General features: G+C 43.5%; 2 protein-coding genes across 3 annotated transcripts; one reads left to right on the forward strand and one right to left on the reverse strand.

Annotated features, from left to right (window-relative positions):
• The first annotated feature begins 1,679 nt into the window (after nucleotides 1-1,679).
• On the forward strand, nucleotides 1,680-22,613 carry pak6 (p21 (RAC1) activated kinase 6). Of its 2 annotated transcripts, none has more exons than XM_084914673.1 (9): nucleotides 1,680-2,098; nucleotides 13,369-13,616; nucleotides 14,954-15,622; nucleotides 16,119-16,652; nucleotides 18,969-19,102; nucleotides 20,127-20,253; nucleotides 20,345-20,470; nucleotides 20,598-20,732; nucleotides 21,096-22,613. In XM_084914673.1, exons 2-9 carry the CDS (start codon nucleotides 13,413-13,415, stop codon nucleotides 21,261-21,263), a joined length of 2,097 nt encoding a protein of 698 aa, XP_084770799.1. In that variant the 5' UTR covers nucleotides 1,680-2,098; nucleotides 13,369-13,412; the 3' UTR covers nucleotides 21,264-22,613. The 2 variants fall into 2 exon arrangements, with proteins under 2 accessions (XP_084770799.1, XP_084770798.1); XM_084914672.1 differs by having other exon boundaries at nucleotides 1,681-2,309.
• A 56-nt stretch (nucleotides 22,614-22,669) lies between these two features.
• Nucleotides 22,670-24,843, reverse strand: ankrd63 (ankyrin repeat domain 63). The gene has a single exon (XM_084914674.1). It carries the CDS (start codon nucleotides 24,698-24,700, stop codon nucleotides 23,090-23,092), a length of 1,611 nt encoding a protein of 536 aa, XP_084770800.1. The 5' UTR covers nucleotides 24,701-24,843; the 3' UTR covers nucleotides 22,670-23,089.
• Nucleotides 24,844-25,649: the final 806 nt, after the last annotated feature.

The raw sequence follows: 25,649 nt of genomic DNA on the forward strand, positions 1-25,649 counted from the left end.
CACATTTGTTTGGTTGCCTAACTGCTCATTAGCTGGCAGGTTAATGCCACAGGCTTTGTCTAGATTTCTGCAGTGCTTGTCTTAATCATACAGATTTAAAAATGGATTTCTAGGTCATCTGAAAAAGTCAGTGGATATTTTTTTCTAAATGAAAAATTACATTTGCTTTAGCTTAATACTCTGAGCCCCGGTAGCCTGCTGTGTAATTCCTACATATTCATGCTAAACAATAGAATGAATTGAAATGCAAGGAGTTAAAGTTGTCTTACTTATGCAGCTCTGGGGCTTTCACTTTAATGACGCTGTGGTTTAAGACCAGTATTGTCATTGTAAAATCTGTTTTACATCACAAGCTGCTTTTACGCTATTTATCCGAGAGGAGTGCCGGGTGAGGAGTGAGGATGACATGTAAAATTAATTTCTTTTATAACATCTCCTAGTCTCTCCTTTTATTGCAAAACAATATGCACTAAAATATTCCATACATATATAAAAAAAGAAAATGATAATTAAATAAATTTCATCTTCAAGTAGAAAAATAATATCTACCTAACAGTGCAGCAGTAGCTTTCTTTTTACGTTTGTGCTAAACCACTGAAGCAAAATTGTGTGGTTCTGTGCATTCTCGCGGAAACAAGAAGACATGTTTCATTTATTGACCTTTTGACCTGCGCAGCTTTCCTTCATACTGGGCAAGCAGAGATAAGGATAAATAAGCAACCTCAGCTGAGATAACCCTGGTAAAAATTGGAGTAGTTTTTGTGATCACCATATTTGTGCATTTTAATCTATCTTTTATTGTTTCATAAACTCAAAGGAAATCATGACTATAAGAAGACAACATACCACCACCAGTCAATATCTGTGACATTAATGCTGACAAGTGAGAGTGGAAGAGAGGGAGGGGTTGTGTCTGCCATACCCCTAACAGGAAAATCTGCCACTGTTATGCAGATTGGTTTAGCGGAGTCGTTTTTCACCTCACTTTATTTGATGTGTGTGCTGGGGGAGGGGGGTGCCATTATTTAAGCCTGTCGTAGTGCCTTTCATATCAAAATGCCATGTATTACACATATGGCCTAAATGTGGCTCACTCTTGCAAGCAGTTTCTGCATGACTTGACCCTAATACATTTTCCTTCTTCGTGCCTGGTCTTAGCTTCTGTATAAATTATTCAGGAAATGATTGTGGTAAAAGGAGAGGGGAAATGTTTCGCTCAAATAATGATGCCGGATCAGATGCAGGAGTGTGGCTGTAACTTCAGTTTCAGTGTCCCCTCACTTGCAATGATTTTTGGGGGTTTTTTTGGGTCACGATAGACTCGAAAGACAGTGTGAGGATCTAAGCCCCTCTACAAGGATAGTCCCACACCCCTTTTTACAAGCATCGGTACATACAGCAACCCCTCCTCTGCCATCTGCCATCTCCCTGACCATGTCATTTCATGGATAATACATTTGAGTGAACAGCAGCGCACCGGGTGAAGTCAGTACCCTCGCGTTCTCGTGTCACCCACATTACGTGCAAAGGAGACAGAGAGGCAGAGAGATGGTGGGTGGGGAGGGGAGAGGAGAGGAGAGGGTGGGGGATGAAAGGTATCCCAGGTGATGAGGTGTTGAAGAGCTCTCCTCTCCTTACAGTCACTGGAAACCGGCACACGGGCGCAGGCACATGCTGCTATCAGTTCTTTTGCAGCCCAGTGAGGGAGTGGGAGGAGGCAGAGAAGGAGGGAAGTGATAAAGAGAGAGGCAGAGAGAGGAGGAGGAGGAAGAGAGTAAGAGAGAAAGGGAGGTGGGAGGGAGTGTGTGTGTGTCTGTAGGAGAAAGACAGTGAGCCTGAGAAGGAGAAGGAGAGAAAAGGGGGGTGGATGGAAGGAGCTACATGGTGCTGTGATATTCCTCTCCTCCTGGATGCTGCTTTTCTTTTTCATGGCTTTGTCTATCTATTGTACGGACACCCCCTCGTCCCCGGGAGCAGGCACCGGTACACGAATCAGCACTCAGCCACAGAACCGGGGATGAATCGGCTCCAACAAAGAGCCTTTGAGATGGCAGTGTGTGCTTCTGCCCGGAGGGAGGAACGCATCAGGCTTTCCCAGGCAAGCGGCAGCCTGCAGTGTGCTCTCGCTTGAGAGCCATCCCTCCTCGCCGTTGTGTGCATGAGCTTGATAGCGTGTAGGTCCGTGTGCGAGCGTAAATGTGTGTGTGAACGTGAGTGAGCGGCGCATAATAGTGGATGTGAGTGTATGTGCACACTCGCTTCCAAACCTTCCTGGAGGAGAGAGGCTCTCCTCTTCACTGGACAGCAAGGTAAGGGGGGATGACTGATTTTTTTTGGTGTCTTTCTCTAACAATGATTTTATCCCTCCAGAGTCCCATCTTCTCTCTTCACGGCGAGGAGAGTGGGGTAAAGTGGGGTGGGGGGCAAAAAAAAAGAGGCTTAACGTCATTGATAAAGAGCAGGCTAGTGTATGCCATCGGTAGGTATCAGTCGTGGTGGAGGAAGAGAAAGAGGATGTGGAGCAAAGGCCAGTGCAGCCAGGTGCAGATGTGGTGGTGGTGGGGAGGGGGGATACTGAGAGGTTTGCAGGATGTATTCAGTGATGGACTGCATCTCAAAAGAGGAGCCTTCACCTTCTGCTCACCCCTCCTCCTTAAAATCCCAACATCGTCTCCTCCTCCTGTCTCTTCTGTCCTCAACCCCGATTTCACAAAAAAGGATTCAGCACTCCCTAAAATGCTGTCTTTCTCAAGATGGATCACACTTGATAAATCTAGGATGATTATTATGAGTACTCTGGACACAGATGCTTCCTGTTTTTACCAATGTGAATTCAGGTGATATTTTTAGTTGTACCAGTGCAAGCTTCTACTACTGCACATATATACATACTTCAGTAGATGGATGCTATGGAAAGAATAGACACGATAAAGGAGACTCACACGTGATGTCTTTTCCTAGCATAAAGAAAACCTGTTGTACGAGGGGTTGCATGAACGTGGGATGCGATGTTTGCATTGTGCTGAGTTTGAGCACATTAAGAAATAAGAAATCTGGTCAGTACACTGGAAAAAATAGATTTGTAAAGTCTCTCTATTAGTCTGCTATTAGATGCTAAGTCCTCCGTGGAAATCAATCTAAGGTGAAGGTGTTTTAAAGAAGTGTATAGATTGTTTGTTTTAGCCCACTTAGCATTGCCCGTGCACTCATTGTGAATGATGCTGTCGCAGCACTTCTCACACTTGCTACTAAAAAAAGAAATAATAATAACAATTCTACTGTTAATGTTTCCATGTGTGAGTTGAGACGACACCTGATCTTATCTGTGCACATAAGGGGTGATTTGCTTATAAGTTTAGTATTGATTGAAATGTATGGGCTTTTTAAAATTTTTATTTTTAGTCTGTTGATATGTAACTGAGGCTCTGCAAGTAAAAAAAAGCTCTTGTTTGTGTCTCAGGTCATTCATTGATATTCACAGAGGAAGAGGAAGAGCAGCCAAAGGGTAGGGGATGTGACAGAGAAGGTCTCTTTGGTTCACACACACACAAATGCACATAAACACACACGCACAGCTGGACTTCTGCTTCACTCGGGGTGATGTGCGCTCTTCTATAAAGTCTATATTTTGGTGTTTGTTGTGTGTTGCCCATCGTGCGGGTTTACAGGCTCACAGTAAAACAAACAGACTTGAACACACGCTTCAGGACGCCGACAGGACAGCAAGTGATACGGACCTCTCACACACTTGATCACGGCACGCAGGTGCTGTCGTGATGCCCCAGCGACCCATGCTGGGCTCACGATTGTTTTCAGGAGCGACTGTGACATGTTCATGCTGGTGAAGGCGGGGGAGCTGTGCATTTACCAGCTTAGTGTAGCTACTGGCCACGAGATGTCAAGCACCGAGGATTAAAAAAATCCTCAGAGTCCAAATTAGGACAGCATGACATGAGTCCCCCCCCCCCCCCTCTCTCTAGGCTGAAACAGCACCCATGCTGGGTGACAGAGAAGGACAGCAGAGTTGGTGCAGATTGATACCATAAAGGAATCCGAGGTTAAAAATGGCCTGTGCTTTGTCCCTTGGAGAGACATGCTGAGGCCTTGGCTGGGAAAAAATATAAATCAAAGCCTTCATAAGCACATGCGCATACAGTAAAGCATGCGCCGAGTCCCAGTGCATCAATAAATTAGACCCAGGAGAGAAAAGTTGGGCTCATACCATTGGTCCAGCCTGATCATACGTTTCTATCAGTACAGCGTCAAATTGTTCAAAGCACTTGTGAGAGCCAAGAGGATCTTTAATTAAACAGAGTGTTGGTCACTGCTGCATTTTCTTTCTCTCCTGCCTCTAGCCCTTAGTATACATATTGATGCATATTTCCTGACGTGACAGTCTGTGGTGTTCTACTGATGTGTCAGCATCCAGATAACGTCCCATAAAATCCTGCAGGACAGGAGAAGCGTTGTTTTTACAGTGTCATTACGTTAAGGTGTTTGGAGCAGATAGAGACCACAGCTTTTACTGCGCAGTAATGTCCACACTGTTCGCTGCAGGGCAGAGCAAACTAGTTTTCTTGTCCATTTTCTCATCCGTGAGAATCAGTGCCATTATGTCAGGTGACAGAATGATGTACGTGCTGTGTTGATGCAACTGTCCTGTCCTCAGATCCCCTCTGAAGCTTGTTTACTGCAGAAAAGATGATGGAGAAAACAGTTTGCATCTTCAGAACTGAACGAGAGCTCCTATCAGCATCGTTACACTTCAAAAAGTTCGACAAAAACGTCTATGTCTATGTTAATTTTCGCCAACAGCTTCAAATCTACAGCCATCCTCTTCAGTATTTTTTTCCTCTCTCTGTCCTCCATCCTAGATTTATCCATCTTCTCTTTTTTTTTCTGTCACCGCAGCTGAGTGTCCGGACTCTCCTTTCCTCCCCCACTCTTACTGCTCCCGTCTTGACCTCTCATTTCTTGTTTCCTCCTGTCAATATTAACACAGGACAAGTGTTCCCTCCTGCGCAGATTTCTGCTCTTAAAGGAACTGACAGCCCACATTGTTGGGCACTGACACTGTTTTTTTCCTGCGTGCTTCCAATCCTCGGGCCTTTTCCTTACTCACGCCGAGCATGAGGAAATGACAGATGAGCGTTTTTGATCGTTCACTTTCTCAGAATCTTCAGTGACTTCTACTATTTTAGACTTGCACGACTTCATCCAGAGATTTGAGTGAAAGCTGGCATATGACGCATCGCTGCGAGTTATGTGACATTTGAAAGACCCCAAGATATGTCACTATGAATGAACTCCCTGTGTAAATGTGGGTCATCCATGCTTAATATCTCATTTTATAAACTGAAAAGTGAAAGCACAATATGGATACAGTTGACTATCTAACCAGGAACCTATACTTCCATGGTTACGTAAGGGTCTACTCTGACACTTTGCAACCTTTGCAGCCACATTTTCTTTACGGTTTCATATATTTCCATCTGTTTTATAATCATCAAGGGTATGAACACTTAATATTTATCAGCTGCAAGACTGTATTCATTATGTGTTTCACCTTGTGGGTCCTCCTGTCAGTTTACGTGTCAACATGGCAAAAGTTGGTCCTGAAGACACCTTTAACGGGAGCAATGCCAACACCACGAGTACTTTATCAAGTTTGTCTGTGGATACATTTTGGCCACACTCTGTGCAAGCTTACTCTTTTTGTGCACTGCTGCTATTAAACTTTAGACAAAAACTAGTCCTTCACGTGCCCTTGGGTATGCTCTACATTATGTCCTTACCCCTGAGTGGAGCTTTTATCAGAGTTACAGCTACATCAAGGACTGAGAAAGTTGCTGTTTGAAAACTGGCACTATATATCCGCACAATATATCTTTAGTCATCCAAAGAAAATGTTAGTTTAGGGAAATCATACTTACTCTTCAAGCAATCCCAAAGAAAAGGAAAGGAGAAATTCTGCATATTACCTCAGAAATAAACAAACGGAGCCACACTGTCCTATGTGCATTCAAGACAACAGCTAGTAGCGAAATTAAACACGGTACTGCTTTCACCTTTACAGTGTGCTACACTCATTTACATCAATCTTCAGAAATTAATCTTTGCAGAAAAATAACATAACATCTTTTACTCCATTCATTTTGCTAATTGACATGATTTAATAAAACCTTCTTGGCAGCTCTAAGATCCCTCTCCTCGATCCCCTTTCCCACTTTGTAAAAAATAATTTTATGACAGCTAACATATCTTTTGTCCATTATATTTTACTCACAGTATTTATTAGAAACATGTCTTTGGCAAAATTGAATGTGATTGCTTTGGTGATTTCGGTGCATCTTTGGGAGCTGGATGGATATGCTGACACGCCAAATAGGCTAACTTTTATCGATGTTTAAGTTGAATCTGGATGATACACGTTAGCAGGCATTACACTGTTTTCCTTGGGCTTTCATGCATTAATGGTACTGCAGTTTTTTCAGGCAGTTGAATAAGTCAGCTGTGTTGGTTTGCGGTGCAGACACAGTCCATAGCTTTCTGTTCATATGATTTCTTTTTAGCTAACATCACTTGTGCTAAATTCAAGGTATTTCCAAATAATAATGGATGTTCCACTTCAAGGGATAGCTCTTCACCTTCTGCTGTGACATTTCAATTTAGTTCTTTATATGTCTTTTAACATAGGATTACTCATCCAGACCAGCCCAGGAAAAATGTATGGTGCAGAGAACAGCTACTTGTGATTGGCACAAGGCTTGTGGTCAGGATCTGATTTAGCACTTGCTGATTTTCTTAGCATTCTTAGCATAATAAGTGAAGCACTCATATTAGATATCAGTCTGTCGAGCTCATTTAACTGTGGGAAGCCAAAATCCTGACGGAGTTTAAGATTAAGTTAAGTGTGCAACACTACTAGGGTGCTAGCCAGAATGCATTTAAAGCCGACAGTCTCTTGTTGCATGCTGCATGTGAGCTACATTTGAGAAAGAGAAACTTCAGACAATGTCCCAGGCACACCGACTTATTAGACTTATTAGACGCAGTGTCAATTTGATCTGGTCTTCAAGTAAATGTTCAGTAAGTGTAAGCAATAAACACTTCAGGTGTTTATAGTCTTACCACAGGTGTATAAAATCAAGCACCTAGCTATGGAGTCTTCCTTTACAAACAGTGGGGGGGTATCTAACAAGATACATGACCAAGTTAGTTCATGTAATTTCTTCCCTCTTAGTTATTCCACCATCAACTGTAAGTGCTTATGTTACACAGGGGAAGCATTTAAAATTCAGAGCAACTCAAGCAGCAGCCTGAGTTGCCGAATCCTGATCCAGGATCTTTGTCCACACGTCAGACCTAGCACCCTTCTTTCGGCTGGGAGAGTCCAAAGCTGCTAAAAGCACAAGTGGTCTGTTCCTCAAGGAACCAAAAATAAGGGAGTGACTATGAAAAGATGTGATGCTTTTCTTTATGGAAGAAATAGCAATGAGGACATTGGCAAATGTGAGCCTATAAACCCGACAATCGACTGATACTTTTGAACGCGCATTCTACTTTATACGGAGATGTTATTATTGTTATTATCATTATTACTGTTTTAGTTCATGTATGTAGGTATTCCACAGAATTGATGGCTTGCTGGTTGCATAAAAGAAAAAGTCAAGACGTCACCAAAGTTTAACCATCTTTGAATAATCATTGCACAGTAGCTATTTTAGTCTGTTCAACTGCTACTGTTAGACTGACACCCCAACAATGTCATCTCCAGTGCAGTGCAGCTAGCATGCCTGAAGAAACAAAACTGTGCAATCAACCAAAGCCACATTTGTGCAAAGAATGACTTTATGGACCTAATAGATTCATGCTGACATTCTCCAGCATTTCTTATACTCTGAGTGCTTTGTCATGCATGATGTATCAGAGTGCTAGCGTCTTGTTATTCCGTGTCGTTGAATGCAGCTTATTACATCACATGTAAGGTCTTATTGAAAGTCCTTCCATCTTTGCAGAGGTGACTTCAAAGAGAAAGACATCAACGTAAACCATAAACACTGCTATTGTACTGTCCAGTCACGTCCGGTGCCTTGTACCTTTTATGCCCTCAGACGGTGTGTGTGTAAGTGCATGTGTATGTGTTTTACAAAGCACAGGGAAAAGATGACCATCCAAGACCCCCACCGCCCCCTCGAGAGGCAGTCTCATTACACTCAAAGGGCAAAACGGTCATCATAATGAAGCTGATAGAAGAGCAATCTCCAAGCACTCTACACTGCACTGTAGATTCCAAAAGCACCATTTAAGACCTTGATGCTATCTATACTATTATGAAATAGATGTAACCCCCCTCCTGTAATTCAGTATAGCTGGATTATGCTTATACATGCATTGACAAGTACAAAAACAGGATTACCTCATCTCCATCGTCTCACACCCTCACTTCACCATTTGACATGAATCCCGTACAAAATAAACACCCATCTAGTGCGGGAGAGGAGGGGGGGAAATGATGCGTCCTAAAATTAGATCAGTGAGGGACTGAACACCACTAATCCTGCAAGCACAGTCACCTGCACACTCATTACATTTTTTTGCATGCACGCCAACAAAAAGATAGAAGCAGAAATCAGGGCAAATAGGGAAAAAAAACATTTAACAGAGCTGGGAGCACTAACATCGAGCAAATCCAATATCTCTCTTATCTCTCGATCCCCTCCCACTCAACCGGAACTCCTGCTTGGGGTGATCTGAACATGAGAGGAAGGAAAGCATGCTCTCTCTTCTTCTGTCATGTTGTCTGTGAGGCACATATGGATTGCTCGGTTGAATTTCTGGATGGTATGAGAGGCCAAGCCACTCTGCCAGGTGAAGAAGTTCCATCCAGTCAGGGGTAAGGCTATGATTGGATATTAATTTGAGCGTGGATTGGGAAAGGGATTGAGTTGTTACTTTCTGCAGAAAAATACGTGTATTTTGCATGCGTTAGAGAATGTGCAGGCTGTGGAGTCTTTCTTTCGAGGTTTATGTTTAGTCAGACTTCAGAAATACTTATTGCAAACAGATTTTTGCTGAGTTCCAGTGTATGAGATCTTATTTCTCAGTGATGGGATTTGTGAGGGTTTTTTTTTTTTAGGTCACGCGTTTGGATTTGTTTAATTTGTTGCTCCTGCATTAAGTTGTGAAGATTAAAAACACCTCATGTTGCACAATTTTAAGAGTGACCTCATCCTGGCTCTCCTTTCATGTCTGTGACAGCAGCTGGCGGAGTTTTGCATCAGCACATTGATAGATTCAAGAAAAGCCACTCAGGCATAGGGTCAAGTCCCTGCAGTTTTGAGGGATGAGACTGGAAAGAGATGGTGGACTGTGCAAGTCAAGCTCTGTGGAAACATATTTTAGGGCTTAGAAATCAATAGCATATTGCTGTCAGGACTGTCATAAGCCCGGCAGAGTCTGAGAGGTCAATCTAAGGCCAGTCGCATATGATTAAAGCTTGTAAATCAATAATTGAATCAACTTTTTAAATTCATTCTGCCCAGGAATGAATCAAGTATGCATGGGTGTTTCTTCTTGTGTCTAATACCACAGTGGTTAGTTTGTATTTCCAGAGTCTGCAGAGGGGAACAGTGGTCAAGTATGAATAATGAATACTGTGATATATTCTGTTCTCTGCTGTTTTGAACTGATGCAACTTGATGAAGTATCATAAAAACCAGCTGCTCTTTTTGCAATGGTACTGTAGCAGTTTGCATTTTACTCAAGCAAATATTGATTGGTATGCTTATAAGAGAATACGTGAGCGTAAATGTGTAAATATTTGTTCGGGCAATGCCAGCATCGGCATCTTTAACAGCTATCTAAGCAGACAGCCTCTCATGCAGTGCAAAAAGAAAAAAAACAACAGCGATCACAATCTTCTATTTTTGCAGCTTGTGTTTTTTTGCAGGCATTTTTTATTCAAAAGGGGCCACAACTGGCACTTAAAAGCCTTTCTGTGTCTCCAGGAAAGAAACTGGGTCCCTGTCTCTCTAATATATCCACGTTTGACTGTAATCTTGGCCCCGACTCCTCTCACCCCCACCTTCTGAGAGTCCTCACATCATAATGTCCCTGTCAGATAGAATTAAAGTCCTTCCCAGCATCACATTATGTACATAGGGAGAGCACAGAGTGATGCGTTTATGCAACACTTAGCATATTAGCCTTGTGATTGAATTATCCTTGGCGAGTGTCACGTCTATTCTAGCAGTCCTTCTGCGCCCCCTCCTTCCCACCTATTTCATCCTACCGCTCCCTTCCTGTAATGAAGTGGAGGTTTAGCTGATGTGACCAGCGGGCCTGACTTACTTTTACCTTGCAGTGATGCAGCAGGACGTGTGGCGTGGGTTAGTTACCAATACATCTCTTAACAGGCGTCATTGATGCCGATTAGAGCCATGCTGATCCGAGGGCGGAGGTGGAAAGAGGAAAGGCTGCCAGTGCGATCGCCTGCTGGTTTGCAGAGGGCTGAAAAACTAATTTTCTCAGCTCCCACTATTTCACAGTGCATGATGGGCGATAGTATCTGATCCTCTCAGGGTACCTTGTAGGCCTCTGCATTGGCTATTCATTTCAGAGTGACTTTTTGCAAAAACAAACAAAAGTTCTGTGAGCATTTAGTTGGCCACAGAAGTGCTTTGAGCTTGACAGGTCAAGTTAGCCTGCTATGGCAGTAGAGTGTTTGCTGTATTAGCTATCTTAGTTTAGCATGTCAACATTTGGTCATTTGCACACGCGGCTTGAAAGATAAATACAATATGGACATACCCATATATACCCATTTTTTGTTCTTACATTTTGAAGCCTCGATTTTAATGTTTTGTAATTTTTGGAGACAGAACTAAGCACAAACCATAACCTAATGTTAGCAAGTTTGGCTAGCAAGTTGCGTCCGCAGACCACATACATGTAAAGAATAGAATTTCCCTCACCAAAGTTGGAGCATAGACTTCTTGGACGTGGTATTATTGCTTCAGACTATGCATTAATTAATGCTACAAAAGGCACAGACACTACAAACTAGGATAAGAGGTCCAGATTAGTTAAGGCCTAGGAGATCCCTCACTGTCTTAACTAAGACCCATTCAAAGCAGCGCCACTGCAATAAACCATAACTTTAAGCTTTAAAGAACTTCAACTCTTACCTCTTGAAAGCCTACTCGGAATAATCCTTGAAGCTCTCTTCTGAACTGTGTGGTTTCGACTTGCTTATAGAACAAGATATCTTGGGGTTTTATAAACGTAGTTAATGAGGGTGGTATCTGCCTTTGCAGCTACCATCAGAAAAAACCCGAAAAATATTCTAATGGTCTTCAAAACACATGCTCACTGATATACACTGAGATGTCAAAAACGGTCTTTAAGGGTACAGGGAAGGTATATAAATGTTGTGTTTGTGGGGGAAAGAGTTAAATGGGTGACAAACATTCAACCTTGTATATGTCTCCCTCCCCTCACCTCCAAAGTACAGGGTGGGCCAGTTATGTGGATACACCGTAGTAACATGGGGATGGTTGGTGATATTAAAGTCCTGTTTGTGGCACATTAGTATATGTGAGGGGGCAAACTCCTCAAGGTGGGCGGTGACCATGGTGGCCATTTAGAAGTCGGCCATCTTGGATACAACTTTTGTTTTTTCAATAGGAAGAGGGTCATGTGACACATCAAACTTATTGGTAATGTCACAAGAAAAACAATGGTGTGCTTGGTTTCAACGTAACTTTATTCTTTCATGAGTTATTTACAAGTTTCTGACCACTTATAAAATGTGTTCAATGTGCTGCCCATTGTGTTGGATTGTCAATGCAACCCTCTTCTCCCACTCTTCACACACTGATAGCAACACCGCAGGAGAAATGCCAGCACAGGCATCCAGTATCCGTAGTTTCAGGTGCTGCACATCTCGTATCTTCACACCATAGACAATTGCCTTCAGATGACCCCAAAGATAAAAGTCTAAGGGGGTCAGATCGGGAGACCTTGGGGGCCATTCAACTGGCCCACGACGACCAATCCACTTTCCAGGAAACTGTTCATCTAGGAATGCTCGGACCTGGCACCCATAATGTGGTGGTGCACCGTCGGATGGCCGACTTCTAACTGGCCACCATGGTAACCACCCATCTTGAGGAGTTTGCCCCCTCACATATACTAATGTGCCACAAACAGGACTTTAATATCACCAACCATTCCCATGTTATTACGGTGTATCCATATAAATGGCCCACCCTGTAAATGGCTGCCCCTCCCTGAGCCTGGGTCTGCTGGAGGTTTCTTCCTGTTAAAATGGAGTATTTCCTTCCCTCCGTCACCAAAGCACTTGCTCATAGGGGGTCGTCTCCTTGTTCGGGTTTTCTCCCCATTATTGTAGGGTCTGTACAAAGCAATATAAAGCTTTTAGCATGTCCAGCACAAAGCTAGAGTTAACAAATACTTAAATCAGGACGGATGTAGTGGACTAAGCAGCAGACCGGCACTGGCATCCCCCTCGCATGGCTAGCTGAGACGGCTTCCGTGCTGTGAGCTATTTTTTTTTTTTAAAAAAGTATTAATTCCAATCAAGTGACTTAAATGTGAGTGATTATCTCCCCTTACAGCTGTGCAGCCGAGGAAATGAGATGTAATGCATTTAATTATTTCCCCCCCACTTGAATGGAAAATAAAGCTGCATATACAGTAAACCCGAGTTAGTGGCTCAAGAAATACAGGACCATCCATCTGAAGATTAAGTAGTTGCCCTCCCTGCAATCAAGGGCACACAAGCTACTAATTAGGATGGGATATGAAAACGGTTATAAAAAGGCTTTGAAGGATAGCCTGCCAGAGTATATTTATGTCTGTATATATGTGTGTGCATGAATGTGTGTTGTACTTATTCTGCTAATGCACTGAAAGCCTGTGGGTGCTGGCCAGCCCAGCCTCGTGCTCGTCAGTAAAAGGGCACAGAGAATGAATAAGCCTTAATTGACCAGATATCCTTCATTACACATGTGCTTACAAATCCATTTGCTCTCCTTGGAGCTCTTCTCTGTGGCGCAAGCTTGTGACAGCCAGCAAGGCAGTGTGGGACATCCACGTCCCAGGCACAGCTATTGGATAAGCCATTTGAATATATATATTCTCTCATGTGGAAGAATCATTTGTTGGCACATTTTATTTAAATGAACCTGGAGTAGTGGGCAAATGAGAGCAGCAACAACTCTCTAATCATTGTGGCACATGAGTTTTGTTTGTATTCAAATGTCTGGTTTACAGTTACTTAAATTTGTGCTGAATGTGATGTTGGGCACAACTTCTTTAAAGATGATTACCTTTTTCCTACAGGGACATTTTGAAGCAGACAGGCTGCTACCCTTCTGGACCTAAAGATGTTTCGCAAAAAGAAAAAGAAGAGGCCTGAGATATCAGCGCCCAAGAATTTTGAGCACCGAGTTCACACCTCTTTTGATGCTAAGCGCGGCTGCTTTGTGGGCCTGCCGACACAGTGGCAAAGCCTGATAGAGAACCTGCGAAGGCCCAAACCCATGGTGGACCCTTCCAGGATCACAGAGGTGGAGTTGAGACCAAAGAAGGTAAGCTATTTAGCCCTTTATTGATTCTCTGTCCTTACCCTGAGGTGACTACTAATGAATGGCGCATGGCGTTGATTCCCATTAAGTTGTAATGAGCTTCATTCACAGAGAAATATGTGCTGGTTGCGTCAGTGCAAAAGTATTTGCGAGCGCTGTCACAGAAAATGCCACAATCCTCGGATGGCAACGTGGAGAGCTCTCTCCCCTCCCCATCTTTTTGCTTTCTTATCTATCATGTGGCTGAGCTAATGACCCTGCTGTGTACACTGACTGTACAATGTTGAATACTCATAGGGGCCACAAGATTTATTACTCCACGCAGGCAATTAATAATAGTCCATGGTGCCTTCCCAGAGATGTCAAGCAGAAGGGATAAAAAGTGCAGGTACAGCAAAGGAAATGCCAGTGAGTGATAAAGCCTGCAAATCTCAGGATTTCTGTGCTTCATTGAACACACCGTTGACGCTTTTTATGGCTCCTCCAGAAAATAAAAAACCCACAAACATTTCGTTAAGTCTATGATGTGATTGTTATCAGCGCTGTGAAATATGAGAACAGTCATTCCAGCATTTAGGTCACTCGGGTCAGTCAGCATGGGTTTAGTGTCATCAGAAACACAGAAAATCCTAAAAGCTAAAAATAGAAAAATAAAGATTCAGCATATTTCAGATTATTTCTACATGATGAGAAGACAGTTTCATTTTTAAAAAACATGTGAAATTGCACAGAGGCTATTATCACCTGACATTCCCTCCTCACAGCGAGGTGCTACAGTAGGTGAGATGTCATCTGACCTCTACCCCCCCTGTGCTGATGTAATGGCATTGAGCCAGAGAAATGGGAGAGGCAGTAGACTATAACTGAACATGACTCTACCCTGAGTACGACTACTAAACTAAACCACCATGCAGTCAGTGTTACATCAAGCCTGTTCTGGCAAAACATCTAAAGATTGTCTGATGATTTTATGTCAGGGCAAGCTTAGGCCATTTGCCTTTGGTTGCCTGCCAGTTGTGCATACCACGAGAAAGTTCATGAGCGGTTATCTCGACAATCTGAAAGCATGTGAGTTGTAAAGGCTCTTTCTTTGTGTTTCGCTTTAAACATTTGCGAAGTATATTTGTTGGTGTATTGTCAGAATCGGCCACTGGGGAAAATAAAATCAAGTCACCGTCTTTGTAGAATGACAAAGATGTCCTTTACAGATTCCCAAGTCTAAATTTAACTCGCCTTTGAGCGATGATTATGTCACCCTCATTCCTCTCTGTCCAAAATCCTTCTGTAATGCAATCATGGCTTGCAGGATGTGATACAGATAAATGCTTCTCTCCTTTCAGACCATTGTGCGTGGGAGCATGATCGGACACGGAGACTACATCGCAGCCATGATCAATGACATGAGCCGTCTGTCTGTGACCAGTTCCAACTCTTTGCGGAAGAGCAGCCCTTCAGCCAGGAAGAGAGCCCAGTCTCTGGGAAGGTTGGGGGAAGTGAACGAGGGAGACACTTACCAGTATGAGGGTCTGACCCAGGAGGATGACGACGATGAGGAGGAGGATGCGGGTCAGGAACAGTGGAGGAATAGGGCCAGGAACATCCACAGTGAGACCAACACCCCCTACTTGGGCATGAAGAAGAGTATCACTCTGCAACCTAATGGGATTTTGCCCAAGGCCACGTCCACCTATGAAGTCGGGGTCAGCTCTCTCGAGGGCCCATCACATCCTGCTCAGTCCCAGAACATCCAGATGCCAAGTCATGGGGCTTATATGAGTAGTGATATGGGTAGTCCTCAGGAGAGAGTGATATGGAAGAGAGAGTTCCAGCTGTCAAGGGGAATGCCACCAAATCAAAGGCCTGTAGCTTGTTTCTACAGCCCTGCTATGACGGTACAGCCACCGCAGGGAGATCAAGGCACAGTCACCACAGAACTCCGACCCAATATACCAATGTACATGCACCAACAGAACAGCCCTGGCAGGCCGTTCTCCTCCTATGACCTGAAAGTAAGCCTTTGCAGCGATTAAGTGCACCGATAATACATTATTTATAGAATACACAATATATGCATATTTCTAATCCTATGTACATCATTTTTTAACTACTCAGCATGTTTCTGCATGAGCTCTGAATACATTAAATAAAGTTATATTTTGCTGTCAAAAAACCATCACGGATCATGTTAATGCTTAGGTTGTGGAACTTTAGTGAAGCAGCTTATTGATTGGCTTTTTCACTAAAGAGGATTCTGAGTTTGAATCTTTGGTTTAATTCTAGACTTACAAATAATGAAAGTGGGTTCATGGTGCCAAGATCTTTGCAGGACACTTGGGGCCATAAAAAAACACATCAGTCATATCAGGTGAAGTGCATAAGGAGGGAAAGTGAAGAACTTGATTTACATTTAGTTTTAAAGTGGGTCAAGAACCTTAGGCAGGTGTCCAACTGCCTTTCAGTTCTCTCTTAATTTTCCTCACCCCATTTTTCTGTGTTATTGTGCAGGGAGAATCAGCAGTGAGGTACCACTCTGGTTTCCTGCCCACCGGCACCAGCAGTCCTCTTGTGGGAGGCGTCAGACCCCAGCGGACTGTTCGATCCTCAGCCAGCTACACCTTGGGTCTGTCTCCTAATATGGGACTGAGGCCCAGTGGACCAGACCCCTTTCTCAGACACTCCGGATGCCCCAACCCTCCCTATCCCAGACAAGACAGCCCTTCCCAACCTCGACCTTCACCTACAGGCTCATTAGCCACCAGTCCTCCAGGCACTTGCTCCCCTGCCTTCAGACCCCCGCAACACCCCTCACCCAGACCGCCACCCGACCCACCTAAGGTGACACATGAACAGTTCAAGGCGGCCCTGCAGATGGTGGTGGACAAAGGCGATCCCCGCTCTTATCTGGAGAACTTTGTGAAGATCGGAGAGGGCTCCACAGGAGTGGTGTGTATCGCAACAGAGAAGCACAGCGGCCGGCAAGTGGCGGTGAAGATGATGGACCTGCGGCGGCAGCAGAGGCGAGAGCTACTCTTTAATGAGGTACAAAAAAATAATCCAACATACAAATGCAAATAACTCTAAAATGTACCGAGAGTCATTTACAGCAACATATCTCTAATCTTTGTTGTTTAGCCTGTGGGAAAGCAGTTTAGTGATATCAGGGCATAAAAGAGAAGGCAGTTGCTTCATTTTAAGTGCTAAAAAAAGCACTTTAAGTGAGTTAATCCCTATGTTAACACAGCTTTAAAGTAGGGAAGTGTTTACAGCCTGGTACGAGAAAAAAACAGAGTCGGTCTCTAGAGTTAATTTTGCCTTTCATAGCAACGTTTGAACATTTTTAATGCTGTTATCTGACAGCTTTGGCTTACCGTGCTGTCAAATGCAATAAAAAAAACAAACAAGTCTAATATTTTCTTAGTATTACTTATCACTAACTAGTATCTGATTCTGGGTGACACATCCAATGGCTTATTAAGGTTAAGTGATCACTTGTATTCAAATATGATCATATCTGACAAAAACCAAGAGGCTTCCAAAAGGCAGCTGACACACAGCATGCCTTTATACAGGGAGTGCAGCATTATTAGGCAAGTTGTATTTTTGAGGAATAATTTTATTATTGAACAACAACCATGTTCTCAATGAACCCAAAAAACTCATTAATATCAAAGCTGAATGTTTCTGGAAGTAGTTTTTAGTTTGTTTTTAGTTTTAGCTATTTTAGGGGGATATCTGTGTGTGCAGGTGACTATTACTGTGCAGAATTATTAGGCAACTCAACAAAAAACAAATATATACCCATTTCAATGATTTATTTTTACCAGTGAAACCAATATAACATCTCCACATTCACAAATATACATTTCTGACATTCAAAAACAAATCAGCGACCAATATAGCCACCTTTCTTTGCAAGGACACTCAAAAGCCTGCCATCCATGGATTCTGTCAGTGTTTTGATCTGTTCACCATCAACATTGCGTGCAGCAGCAACCACAGCCTCCCAGACACTGTTCAGAGAGGTGTACTGTTTTCCCTCCTTGTAAATCTCACATTTGATGATGGACCACAGGTTCTCAATGGGGTTCAGATCAGGTGAACAAGGAGGCCATGTCATTAGTTTTTCTTCTTTTATACCCTTTCTTGCCAGCCACGCTGTGGAGTACTTGGACGCGTGTGATGGAGCATTGTCCTGCATGAAAATCATGTTTTTCTTGAAGGATGCAGACTTCTTCCTGTACCACTGCTTGAAGAAGGTGTCTTCCAGAAACTGGCAGTAGGACTGGGAGTTGAGCTTGACTCCATCCTCAACCCCAAAAGGCCCCACAAGCTCATCTTTGATGATACCAGCCCAAACCAGTACTCCACCTCCACCTTGCTGGCGTCTGAGTCGGACTGGAGCTCTCTGCCCTTTACCAATCCAGCCACGGGCCCATCCATCTGGCCCATCAAGACTCACTCTCATTTCATCAGTCCATAAAACCTTAGAAAAACCAGTCTTGAGATATTTCTTGGCCCAGTCTTGACGTTTCAGCTTGTGTGTCTTGTTCAGTGGTGGTCGTCTTTCAGCCTTTCTTACCTTGGCCATGTCTCTGAGTATTGCACACCTTGTGCTTTTGGGCACTCCAGTGATGTTGCAGCTCTGAAATATGGCCAAACTGGTGGCAAGTGGCATCTTGGCAGCTGCACGCTTGACTTTTCTCAGTTCATGGGCAGTTATTTGGCGCCTTGGTTTTTCCACACGCTTCTTGCGACCCTGTTGACTATTTTGAATGAAACGCTTGATTGTTCGATGATCACGCTTCAGAAGCTTTGCAATTTTGAGACTGCTGCATCCCTCTGCAAGATATCTCACTATTTTTGACTTTTCTGAGCCTGTCAAGTCCTTCTTTTGACCCATTTTGCCACAGGAAAGGACGTTGCCTAATAATTATGCACACCTGATATAGGGTGTTGATGTCATTAGACCACAACATTCTCATTACAGAGATGCACATCACCTAATATGCTTAATTGGTAGTAGGCTTTCGAGCCTATACAGCTTGGAGTAAGACAACATGCATGCAGAGGATGATGTGGACAAAATACTCATTTGCCTAATAATTCTGCCCTCCCTGTAGAGTCCAGTATTTTTATGCACATCTATCATTTGGAGGTATTTTCCAGTCTGAAAGAGTAGCACTGATGTCATCATCTTTGTAATCTTTATGGAGTTTAAATGAACTATATTTCTGCTTGGCAGTGAATTCCAATGACAGAGCAGCAGTCATCTTCACTGCTGGAGAACCAATAAGTGGCGACATTGTTTGTTATATTTGTAAAGATTATACCACCAAATAATGTTTTGTGCTGCAGGTGGTCATCATGAGGGACTATCAGCACAGAAATGTGGTGGAGATGTTTAAGTCTGCTCTGGTGGAGGAAGAGCTGTGGGTCATCATGGAGTACTTGCAGGGTGGAGCACTGACTAACATTGTTTCTGAAACCAGGTGAGAACGCCATTAAATATCTTCATCCACAGAAGAAAAACAAAACAAAACAACAACAAAAAAAACTGTATTTCATTGATTCCATATGGAACTTATATTTTTTAATAACTAAATCAGCCACAAGAGGGTAGTGTGGTATCAACTGGTGGGTAATTGATGTTCCTCCCAGGAGTGCAAAACTGTCATCAAGTCTTCTTGTGCACGCCACGTCTGCTGCTTTCCTCCAGAGAAAAATAATAATACAGTAAAATAATTGAATTTGTGTGTGTTTAAATGCCACATGGAAGGCTGATTTCTGGTAGAAATTTGATCCCCTGATGCTACGGCGCATACATCAAAAAGGGAGAAAACATATTGACCAGCAGCAGGGAGCTGGAATTTATCAGGGTGTATTTGTTTGAGCTGTCAATATGGTTTATATTACTAACAGATGGCTGGCTCAGTCTCCATAGGGTGACCTCAGGGTTAGATTGTTTGACTCAAAGGGATGGAAATTTTCCTCTCATACCAAATGATATATAAAGTGAGCCAGCTGTCACTGCCACTGCTGGTCTAAGCCTAAAATAATCAGGATATTGACACAACAATCAAGATCAAGAGTCCTTTGTGTATGCTGTTTCTCCAGGCTGAACTATGATGTCAGATTATTTTAAAAATCCACCTAGTTTTAATCATTTTATCTTATATAGTTTTAGACAGTTTTTAACCTATAGTTGTTGTGTGTGGGAGGAACCTTACTCTGTAAAGTAATTGTTACCTGGTGTTATCTGTGAAATGTCTTTTTGCTGCTCGACTCTAACTGTTTATGCTGCACTTGAAAAAATATCAAAGGCACATTAGGCGTGCTTCATTCGTCACTCTGCTACGTGGGAGTTGTTGTTTTGAACCTTGCCTACTTTATTGTTGCCTTTAATGTGCGATGATTCATGAAATTCAACTTTAAGTCCTGTTGATTCGTCATAACTAGTAGTGTAAAGTGTGAAATTCATGTAAAATCTGTGCGTTTCTGTGTGTTGTGCTGCAGGCTGAGTGAAGAGCAGATTGCTACAGTGTGTGAAGCTGTGCTGCAAGCCCTGGCCTATCTCCATTCACAGGGAGTCATTCACAGAGACATCAAAAGTGACTCTATACTACTTACGTTAGATGGAAGGGTATGAAATGTTTCTTTCTTTCTGTCTCCTTCTTTCCTTTTCTTTTTGCTTTCTTGATTAAAATTAAGGAAAGCGTTTTTTTTCCTCACAGGTCAAGCTTTCAGACTTTGGCTTCTGTGCACAGATCAGCAAGGACATCCCTAAGAGGAAGTCTCTAGTGGGGACACCTTATTGGATGGCGCCTGAGGTCATATCCAAGTCGCCATATGGCACTGAAGTGAGGAGGCACACATTCAGTTTGCATGAATACCACTAGTGAAGCACTGATTGCCAACAGAGGCAATCTGTGCAACAGTATGAGACCTGTTAGACATTTTTTTTCCTGTGTCGTGGTTTATTTCCAGGTCGATATATGGTCGATGGGCATCATGGTGGTTGAGATGGTGGATGGAGAGCCGCCATACTTCAGTGAAACCCCTGTAGCAGCAATGAAGAGGCTGAGGGATGAGCCAGCTCCTACTGTTCGAAACGCCAGTCAGGTACGAGAACAGACGAACGCAAGCTAGCAGCATTGATGGTCCAGACTGAAGTGTCTTGGCAAATGCTGGATGCAACACAATTACACGACCATATCACTGTAATGATTTATTGGAGTACAACTATATTATGTACTTAGACGTACCTATTATGTTCCTATACAGCAGCTGGATAGTGTAGTGGTAGGCCTACACACCTTTGGAGTCACAAGCTCGACCCAGTAACGGTCCTGTCTAGACCCCCCATGCTAAAAACCAAGCCCTGGAATGGCGCAGCACACAGACGCAAGCATTTCACTACACGTTGTACTCTGTATGATTGTTTATGTGACAAATAAAGGTTGATTGTATTTCTTCCTGGTGCAGGTCTCCCCAGTTCTTAAAGACTTCCTGGACCGTATGCTGACTCGAGACCCCCTAGAGAGAGCCAGCGCCATCGACTTGTTGGAGCACCCCTTCCTGCTGCAGAGCGGCTCACCTCAGTGCCTGGTCCCACTGGTGGAGCAATACCGCAAGCGCATGTCCCGCTGCTGACCCCACAGGGCTTCTGGTCCCCCAACACCCACCTTCAGTCTGACCCGTCCAGGCCTCAGAAGAGGACAAGCAACTGGGGTCCAACTTCAGCTCCCAAGCCAATGGGCTATCAGCTCCAGAGGCGCAGACCCAGACAGCATTTTGCTGTCGGGGTAACGGCGGCAAGTTTGGTAGACAGACACAGCATGGTCTCGGGCATGAGAGAAGCATCTTAGGAGCGAGTTAAAGGCAGCATGCAATCCCTCACCTCTCAGCTCGGTACGATCTGATTATCGATTGGTTTCCTGTAACATTCAGTGGGATTCAACACAGCACAATGTGGTGCATATCAAAGTGATAGCAAAAATCAATATTCCACATGACTATATGTACATGTGCTACTATAAAAATCCTATATAGTGTTCATAGTGGGCATTATTGCTAGCTGTGTAAAGCTTTTAAAGCTGGTGTTTAGGCTCAAACCAGAGTAGCTCATTGTGACATTATTAGGCAGGGATAAAGTTACCTCTGCACACTCACACTCTGTAGTGGAAACTGGACAACAATCTGTCAATCCACACTCTTTGCATGGCCAAATGGAGGCACACCTGGCCTAATGTGAATGCTTGAATATGTACGAAACAGGGATGTGAAAGACAATTCTCCTTTTATTAGTATAACAAATGGGTAGATGAAAGCCCCAGCTGCTACTATTGGGCTACTGGAAAACCACCAATTCCATGTTTCTCTTTTTTATATTTATTCTTTATTTCAAAAAGGTATTGTTGGTCGTTTGTATGATGTGAAGTTGCAAATAAGGTTTCATTATTAGGTATGGACTTGAACCACGAGCAGATAAATTAATAATGTAAATACTGAATATTAGGATCTTACACCTGCTGATTCACTGCAGTAAATTATGTGAAACACATTCAAAATGTTACTTTTCTTTACTGAAATGTGACTGTGTAGTTGTTTTTTTTTTTTTTTTTTTGTCGTGTGTGTGAGAGAGAGCGAGAGGAAGCGCATGAATGTGTGAGGTTTCAGCGTTCGCTTCAACTCTTTGTATTGTGACAGACTTTTTAAAAATCATAAGGTGTGTGTGTGTGTGTGTGTGTGTGTGTGTTACTCCTGAAGATGTGTGTGACTGTATTTGCATTTGTTTGCCTAGATAAAGCACACAGGCCTGGCATGTGATGCTGCAGGACGTCGACCTGCTGAGAAACACTTTGCACATAGTCTTTGTATTCTGACACAGATACATGTTGACATGTTTCATGTATTTCTATTTCTGTGTGAAGCATTCATGAAAAAGAGAATTACACATTTTAATTTTGTACAAATCAATAAATGATGCATACTGAAGCGGTATCCATTTAAGTAACTCTGAGTCCTTTTCGCACATGCATAGTACAGGATGAATGAGCTGGTCTTTTAAAGTGTTTATTACATGTTGAGCTTGAATCATACAGTGCACGGTGACTGAATATTTAGGCGAAATACATTTCTTCTTCTTTTTTTTTTATTATAAACACAGAAGCAATATCAAATACATTCGATTTCAGGTCATATAAATCTTATACATGTGAAACAAAATATTCATTTTCAGAAGCTCACAGACTGAAATCGTGTTCATTTGTAAAGGATTTTAAACATGGGTTAGCAAAATTGCACTTTATGCAACTTTTATTGACAGGTAATGGAAAAACAAATAAGCTGCAACAAAAGCGAGGAATCATTACTTTTCTCAGTATGTAGGCGCTACTGCCGAGCAAGTACCAGAAGTTTAAATGCTGTTAAAAAACATCCACTACCAGCCAATTCTGCGGTTAGACATTGTCCTCTTTCTAGTCGAGGGTGGACTGAGACGAGCAGCTTTCGAACTCACACTTCACTCCACTGATGCTGTCGACGCTCGGCTGACTGTTGACCTGTTGGTGCGTGTGCGAGAAAGGAAAGGTTTCGGAGCGGGACATCCGACCCCTGCCATTCGAGGAGCCCGATGAGCAGTCTATGACCATCCTCATAAATTCGGGTGCAGTGAATCGCCGTAGCAGTCTGGTCCCCAGGCCCGTGAATCCCGGGATACGGTTGGGGAGCTTCCCTGACTCAATTTCTCCCCTGGCAGGAAGTAACTTGTTGTGTCTGGCAGTCGCACCAAAGCTGCCCCTTTTCTGCTGCTCTCTTCTGCTCAGTGAAGCCATATCATTAGCCTCTTCATTCTTAGATTTGACATTCTCCTCTGGCACTCGTGCAGGCTGATTCTTGCTGTTTAAAAGAGGTTTTGGCACTGAGACAATTTTGTCAGCATCGTTTGTCAAGCCCTGGGTGTTCCCATGACAGTCCATCTTATCTATCAGGCATCTCTCATCCTGCAGTGAGGCTCTCTTTAATTTGCTGGCTGACAGGCTCATGTCACGCACATCACCCTGATAGGACTGCTTTCTGCTGCTCAGAAGGTCCAGGTTAAATGACTTTGCTTTGCCCCAGAGAGGAAAACTCGCTGGTGCTTGCTCTGGGAGTCCAGTGTCTCGGCTGACATCTTTCTGGCTTGGCTCAGGAAAAGAGTTCAGTGTTTTAGTCCCCCTTAGCTCTCTAAGGTGGCAGTTTTGCAACTGCTTGGCTGTGAAGAGAATGCTGTGATCCCCCTCAGTTTGGCTTTTCTCAAGCTGAGGAGGCAGAGCCCAGCTGTGGCGATGGTTTTCCTCTTGAGATTGGCTCCTGGGACATCGGAAATGGTTCCACACTCCATTGCCGTCGCAAATTTTCAGCTGTCTCTGAAATACCCCAGGCAATTGGTCTTCATTATTTAACTGTTTGGAGAACCTCTCCAGAACCTGCCTGGGGAGCCTGCGGGGCAGACGGCACTCACCCTCCTGAGTGGTACTCGCATCAACAAGTGGATCATCTGTAGCAACACTTCTCCTGCAAGGAAAGTTCAGAATCTGGACGCACTGACTGTGCCCAAAGAAGCTGGCAACCTCAATGGCTGAGTGGCCAGCATTATTGGTCCTGTCCAGCCTCAGTCCCAGTCTTTTGAAAGCCCTGACCAGAAACTCCAAAACCTGGCTTTGCCCAGAAAATGCAGCATACATGAGGGCACTGTTTCCCCAGGCATCAGTGATATCAGGGTCAGCACTGAACTGAACTAGAAGTTTGACCACGTCCAGGTGTCCCATTTCACATGCATGGCTCAGGGCTGTGCGACCGTCCTCATCCTGGCAGTTGACATCCGCCCCTTTTTCCAGCAGCAGCCGGGTGAACTTGGCCCTGGTCCCAGGGTCTTGCAGGCAGACGGCATGCATGAGCGGGGTGCGGCTGTTCTCCGTCTTCGAGTTGATAATGCGTCCATCCAGTGCGTCCAGGATGAAGCGTGCAAGGTGGACTTTACCGCCATGCATGGCATCGAGGAAGGTCTTGGTGCCAGAGCCCTGGCGTAAATCTTTTGGCCGCATCATCCTACAACAGCTACTTGCAGTGCTGAGCCTTCAAGAGAGCCGAGAAAGAGAGATGGCAAAAAGGGAGAGGAACTGTGCGGCAAGTTCTCCGATACTCACTGTGTTAGAGTGAGCGCTTCACCTCAGAGTAAGACTCACAGAGGAGCTGCCAGTGTTTTTATACCTCCCTTTCCACATGCCCTCCCCACGTTGCCTAGGAAACAAACGTCTGAGGACCATTATGCAGTCGCAGCATCCATTCAGCCCGAGCACTCTCTGCCTGGAGAGAAATATATGCTATTTGAACAGAATAATTACTCAAGGAGAAAAACATGGCCAGCATTTACCATGTGAGGTCTGTGGGGTTAATTTAAATGCAGTATTTTCACTTTTGTTTGTTGCAAATGAACTCAATCGAGAAAATTTTGCTGTTGACAGAGCAGTCAAAATAAAAAGGGACTCATGTGATGAATAGTGCATTATGCTCATATATAAATGTCCCACTTACATGCAAGACTATACTGTATCAGTACACTTAGCAAATGTTTGACGGAAGATGAGACAGGCTTTGAGAGATCTATTCACTCTGTTGGTGTGGGGGTATGTCAGCAGTTTTCCCTTGAAATAATGCGTCTATCCATCCATCCCTCTCTGTGTGTTTGTTCACAGTTTGCTCCAGCCTGCCATAATGAAGTGCAACAAGTTCAAGTTATTCTCCTCAACTGTGTGAAGACTTTTTCAAGGTTTCATGATAATGGCCTTGCCTGAAGGTATTTTCTTGTCAAGGGAAATAGTAAATCCGATCGAATCTACAATAAAAACACAGTGAAAGCAACATTAAATTAAAAAAAAAAAAAAAACAGAAATCGCTCAATGTCAGATTCAGTCCTCTCAGTGACTCGAGTCCCTTTAATCATACAGATTAAGACCACTGTTTGTTTAAGGATTTCAGTGTGATTATCAATCTCCT

Source organism: Perissodus microlepis, chromosome 19 (assembly GCF_051167445.1).
Source record: "Perissodus microlepis isolate ML-2025 ecotype Zambia chromosome 19, ASM5116744v1, whole genome shotgun sequence".
Classification (NCBI taxonomy): Eukaryota; Metazoa; Chordata; class Actinopteri; order Cichliformes; family Cichlidae; genus Perissodus; species Perissodus microlepis.

What these genes read in the sequence shown, in the direction of transcription:
- pak6 (XM_084914673.1), top strand. Translation starts at nt 13,413, where the DNA reads ATGTTTCGCAAAAAGAAAAAGAAGAGGCCTGAGATATCAGCGCCCAAG. An exon ending in TACTTACGTTAGATGGAAGG is followed by an intron (nt 20,254 to 20,344) that starts GTATGAAATGTT and finishes TTTTCCTCACAG; the next exon opens with GTCAAGCTTTCAGACTTTGG. An exon ending in AGTCGCCATATGGCACTGAA is followed by an intron (nt 20,471 to 20,597) that starts GTGAGGAGGCAC and finishes GTTTATTTCCAG; the next exon opens with GTCGATATATGGTCGATGGG.
- ankrd63 (XM_084914674.1), bottom strand. Translation starts at nt 24,700, where the DNA reads ATGATGCGGCCAAAAGATTTACGCCAGGGCTCTGGCACCAAGACCTTC.